Consider the following 6,000-nt stretch of genomic DNA (forward strand, 5'->3'; position numbering starts at 1 on the left):
TGGGAGGTTAAGACCTGCCTGGGCGGTGTAGCAAAAACCTATCTTAAAAAATAAATAAAATAAAAAAGTCTGGTCGGTATGTTAACGGGTGAAGAAACAGCATTCCAGGCAGAGGGAACAGCACAAGTGAAGGCATGAAGGCGTGAATGGTCTGTTTGGAGCTGAGGCTCCTGGAGCGGGGAAGGGTGGAGTGGGCCTAAGCAACAGCTGGGCAATGCTGCCATCGGACACCGAACCACATCTTCCTCCTCTCTGCCCCTCCTTTTGTGTCTATAACTGCAGCCCAGGGAAGAAGGTTGGGGGTGTGGATGGCAGGCCTTGGCCTGCAGCCACCCCAGCTTATATGCTCTGCCCTTCCTCCTGCAGGTGAAGGTGGTGAGCCTGAAGCCTGAGGTGGCCCAGGTGGACCTGTACATCCTTGGCCAAGCCGACCACTTTATTGGCAACTGTGTCTCCTCCTTCACTGCCTTTGTGAAGCGGGAGCGGGACCTCCAGGGGAGGCCGTCTTCTTTCTTCGGCATGGACAGGCCCCCTCAGCTGCGGGACGAGTTCTGATTCTGGCCTGAGCACCAGGCCCTCTGATCCTGGAGGGACCAGAATCTGAGCTGGTCCTTCCAGCCAAGCCTGGCAGCCAGAGGTGCTCCGGGATTGCAAACTCCTCTTCTCACCTGGCAAAGATGGAGAAGAGTGCCAGGAGCCCCTGGAGGAGGGAGACGTTCCATATCCCAGGGCATAGGACTTCCAAGTTCCTAGGAGCAGGAGCATCTCCCATTGCACGTACTTCCTGCTCTTCTGGGAATTTCTCACACCAGCAAAGCAGTCCAGCCTCCCTCTTTCGGTCCATTCTGCTCTGAGCAGCCTGGGATGCTGAACTCTTCAGAGAGATTTTTTATAGGGAGATTTCTATAATTTTGATGCAAGGTCATGACTACCCTAGAACTCTCTGTAGTTTTTGAAAATCAGTGAATTCTATTAACGTAGATACCTAAAGTGACCTTAACTGAATGTGGACGAGGCTGGGGCTGGTGTGAGTCTTTTGGCTGCTTTTCAAGGTGTCCCCCAGTGTGGCCCTCAAGAGCCATCCCTACTGCCTAGCCAGAGCCATTGTTGTCCCCCACTTCCTAGGCCATTTCTGGAGCTTGGGGGATGAACATTGTCCTGCATTATAAACACTATGCAAATGGAAGTTATTGGTCGTAGTGCTGTGCAGCGCTCTGTGGGCGACCAAGTGCCACTTACATAGCACGTTCCTGGCAAGGAGCACATACCATCAAGTCAGACTATCATGGTATTGTTCTCACAGTCTTTTGTTGATTGGTGGCCACTGCAAACCTGGCACCATCAAATCTCTTCTGATCTCTTGCCCCAGCAGGGCCTGGTTGGTAGAATGTTGGCATTAGGTTGATATCTAAAGCCTGTTCTCCCAGCCTCCTCCTGCAGCTGGAGCCTTCAGGCCATATTCTCACAAGGGAACATTTGCCAAGGTTCTGACCACATAGAAGATGCCCAGCGCCCAGAAGCCATCGGAATTATCAGTGGAGAAGCACCTTTTGACACTTCCCTTCCGATGTAATCTCTGCCAACACCATGAGGCTTAAGGTGCTCTAAGTCGTGAGTGTTTTGGTCTCTCAGATGCTGCAGTTTTAATAATCCATGACTCCCGAGAGCCCATGGTTTTTTGACCTTGTGGTTCTAAAATTCCATGTCTGACCCCTGTAGAACTTTTCCCCACCATGTCACCTCCATTGGCTTTTGATCCTGGAAAGGTGGCAGAGCCTCCACTGAGCCAGGCCAAGAGCTCCTTGCTGGGCCTTCTCCCTTGGTTACCTGTGGGAGGAAACATTTTTTTGTCAGGTGCAGCCTGGGTCAGTGCTCAGAGGTCACAGGGTATCAAAGATCTCAAACACCAAAGTCAGCATTTGCTGCATAGAGCCACCACCCAACTCTAAGCAGGAGAAACTATACAGAACGGGCCTTGCTATTTTTCCCTTTTGGGAAAACAATGAAGTATTTTAAGTCCTGGGTGGACTGAGAGATGGTTTGCCTGTCCAGACTTGCTCTCAAGCCTCATCCAGAGAAAGAGCTGCAGATGAGGGAGACTGTACACTCTCTGCCGCCACTAGGTTGTAAGCCTGTGGCTGGCTGGCTGATTTCATTTTGGAATTCATTTGCCATCCACAGCCTTACACTAGGCAAACACTTTAGAGTCTGGGACTCCAGTGGGGCCATCTGATTTTTTTTTTCCCCCAAGACAGGGCCTTGCTCTGTCTCCCAGGCTAGAGTGCAGTGGCATGATCATGACTCACCTTGACCTCCCAGGCACAAGCGATCCTCCCGCCTCAGCCTCTCTGAGACTGCACACCTGGCTCCAAATCACCTTGATTCACATCAGCAGTAATAATCACTTGTGTTCTGAAAGAAAGAGCACCAGAAGTTCTAGCAAAATTGAGTTGTGTTCTGTGAGCTAGCACTTTTTCCTCTGGCCCAATTTTCTTACCTATAAAATGTTCAAAGGCCCAGATCAGCTAAAGCATGTATATAAGAGCATGTTGTAAACTTGAAAGAGACAAAGGCACAAATGTGGCTGTTGATTAATTTGACTGCCTCTCATTGCTGGTCACCTCCATGCCAGGCCCTGTGCTTGCTAAGTGCTTTATGGGCATTCTCTTATTTATTCCCCAGCCCTGGGAAATAGGAGCTGTCATTATCCTTCTCTTTCTGCACAAGGAAAAATTAATGCCCTGAGAATTCTCATAATTTTCCCAAGGCTGCCCAGCTTGTGGTGTTAAGCCAGAATTAGACCTCCCAGAGCCAGTTCCATTAGCCGCCAATGCTCTGCTGCCTCTAATTCACAGAATGCACTTTCCACCCTGTGTGCCATGGAGGCCTCCTATGGAAAAATGATCAGCCACCTTACCTTCTGTTGGGTTCCTGCTGTGAGTCTGCCTATGCCAGAAGGATTAAGGAGGGGAGGTTACCCAAGAAACAAAGCCCACATGTAGCTTACAGCCCCCATTGGATAGTTACTCAGTACAACAGTCATTCAGCAGGTGTTTGTTGATCACCTACTATGTGTCAGGCTCTATGCTAGGTACTGGGAATGCAGGAGAGAATCAAGCATAAAGTCTTTGTTCTCAAGGAAGTTGCATTCTAGAAAGTAGCAGATGTAATAAATATACTGTGGGAGGTGTTGATAAGTGCTATAAATAAATATAAAGAGTTTGGGAGCAAAAAGAGGGAGTGGATCTATTTTAGATAAGGAGCCCAGGTAAGACCTCTCTGAAGAACTGCCATGAAGGAGGGAGGGAGCACATTCCCGGCAGAGAAAACAGCACATGCAAAGGCCCTAAGACTGGAGTGTGTACCTGAAGAGCAGCCAGGAGGCCAGCATGCCTGGAGAGGCAGGCTTAGGCAGGGAACCGAGCAGCAGATCAGAGCAGGCGAGCTGACATTCTGCAGCGTGGACAGCCATGGCAGGCAGCTTTTAGTTGGAGAGATAGGGGAAGCTTCCTAGGGTTCTAAGCAGAAGAGGGGCATGAGCTGATTCACGTTCTGAAGGACCTCTCTAGCTGGTCAGTGCCGAGGAGGTTGGAGAGAGAAAAGGTGAAAGCAAAGAGACCAGTGCAGGGCTGTTACAGTGTTGCAGGTAAGAGACTGGGGTGCTGGGCACCCCTAGACTAGGACTCCAGTGCCCTCCTCTCCCAAGAGACAAAGGCCATTGCATTGAAGAAAGTGGGAAATGATTAGATTCTGAACATATATAATTATTTTTCAGTCTTTTTCAAAGATACAAATATTTACATAGTTTTAATTATGCAATATATACAAATTAATGTCCTGTTGTTTTACTTAATAGTGTATCATGTTTTCCCTGTTGGTATGTAGCCTGGATAAATGCTCTTGATTATAAAAAAATCTACCAAGGAGTGTTCCATAGTTTATTGTTTTCCTATTATGAGAATTTAGGCCAAGTACGGTGGCTCATGCCTGTAATCCCAGCACTTTGGGAGGCCGAGATGGACAGATCACTTGAGGTCAGGAGTTCAAGACCAGCCTGGCCAACATGATGAACTGTCTCTACTAAAAATACAAATAATAATAGTAGCCAGGCGTGGTGGCACATGCCTGTATTCCCAGCTACTTGGGAGGCTGAGGCAGGAGAATGACTTGAACCTGGGAAGTGGAGGTTGCAGTGAGCTGAGATGGTGCCACTGCACTCCAGCCTGGACGACAGAGCGAGACTCCATCTCAAAATAAACAAAGGAGACTTAATGTGTCCCCAGTTTTTCACTATTGTTATTTGAAAAAATATTTGTAAGAGGTTTTCTTTATTTAAAATGTTCATTAGTAAAGTTGTTGGACAGAAAGCAAAAAAAAAAAAAAAAAAAAAAAAGTTGACTAAGATAAATTCCCAGAAGTGAATTTGTTGGATCAAACACCTAAAACTTTTTGTTATGGAAGAATTCAAATATAAATTAAAAGTTGTGAGTAATAAAATGAACTCACAGTTTCAACAATGACCCACATTTTACCAGTCTAGTTTAATTTACTCTCCTACACCCAAGTCTGTTTGCTAGAGTCTTAAGGAAACCCTAAACGTGTTTTGAAAGAAGAGCCAACAGGATTTGCTGACATGCTGAATGTGGACTGGTAGGGAAAGAGGAGTCCAGGGTGCTCCAAGATGGAGGGCCCAGGCACCAGGGAGTTGTTCCTGACTTGCAGAACGACCTTGAAGCAAATCCCTTCACCTCCGCATTCCTCACCTCAGCATTACAGGTGCTAATGGTCTAGGCGGTGCCTCTCAAAGGGTGGACTTCAGACATTCCTTCCAGGGCTGGTTGATAAGGCAGATTCCCAGGAGCCACCCTGAACCTGAGAATCAGAATGTCTTGGGGGTAGTGCCCAGGAATCTGCCTTTTCACAAGCACCTGCAAGTGATTTGGATGCCCAGTGGCCCAAGACCTGAAATTGTGGTCGTCAGATCAGCAGCATCAGCATCACCTGGGGGAACTTGTTAGAAATGCAGAATCCCAGGCCTCCGCCCAGAACCACTGAGTCAGGATCTCTGGGGATGCAGCCCAGGAATCTCTTAAGCTCTCCTGGGGCTAAAACTTGAGCGACACTGATCTGAAGGAAGTAGGGATCTCACTGTGTGGTCAGCCAGCCAATGGTAATGGAAGACCTCTGCAGCCCCTCCCTGGTGAGCCTCACGGGTTCCACCAGGTGTGGTCAACAAGGTGGCTTTAGAAACTGCCTGCTGCCCAGTTTGTATTGACCTCCATCTCCTACTGTATATTGGTAGGGGCTTTACAACCAGATGATCAAATCTCTCTCATTGTTTTAGGGTCAGACCAAATTTATATGTTTTCTTAGGGAAGCCTGGGTGCAGTGGCTCACTCCTGTCATCCCAGCATTTTGGGAGGCTGAGGCATGCCGATCGCTTGAGCCCAGAAGTTTAAAACCAGCCTGGGTAACATAGGGAAACCCTGTCTTTACAAAAAATACAAAAATTAGCCAGGCATGTGGTGTGCACCTGTAGTCCCAGCTACTCGGGAGGCTGAGGTGGGAGGACCACTTGAGCCCAGGAGGAGGTTGAGGCAAAGTGAGCTGTGATGGCACTACTGCACTCCAGCCTGGACACTGGAGTGGGACCCTGTCTCAGAGAGAGAAAAAAAAGGAAATTCAATTTTTCAAAATTAAGAAAAGGGAATTCCATTTTTCAAAATCTGTATCTGATTGGATGGAGAAATGGAGACGCTGGTGTTCAAAGGAACCAAAGCTGGAAACACTGTCCTGAAACATCACAGATCTCCAGAAATATGGAGGGGAGAGAGAATAAGAAAAGAAGAAAGAGGAGAAAGGACAGAGGGAGGAAGAAAGAGTTGAGTTCTCCTTTCCATTTTCTGTTCAAAGAAGCTCAGCAAATAATCTATTAATAGTAACAACAACAACAATAATAATAAACTTTCACTGGCCTGAAAATAAAGATTCTTCCTCTCA

At 47.6% G+C, this 6,000-nt stretch overlaps 1 protein-coding gene across 2 annotated transcripts in view; it reads left to right on the top strand.

The window, feature by feature from the left end:
- The window catches only part of POFUT1 (protein O-fucosyltransferase 1), a 33,544-nt gene extending 29,018 nt beyond the window's left edge, over positions 1 to 4,526 (top strand). Inside the window, exon 7 of one of the 2 annotated variants that reach the window (XM_017865067.1) lies at positions 367 to 4,526. In XM_017865067.1, coding sequence (XP_017720556.1) covers positions 367 to 555 — 189 coding nt within the window. In that variant the 3' untranslated portion in view covers positions 556 to 4,526. The remainder of the gene's footprint in view (positions 1 to 366) is intronic. The other variant, XM_017865068.1, reaches the window with a different exon arrangement.
- Positions 4,527 to 6,000: the final 1,474 nt, after the last annotated feature.

Source organism: Rhinopithecus bieti, unplaced genomic scaffold (assembly GCF_001698545.2).
Source record: "Rhinopithecus bieti isolate Rb0 unplaced genomic scaffold, ASM169854v2 scaffold_78508, whole genome shotgun sequence".
In the NCBI taxonomy this organism is placed as follows: Eukaryota; Metazoa; Chordata; class Mammalia; order Primates; family Cercopithecidae; genus Rhinopithecus; species Rhinopithecus bieti.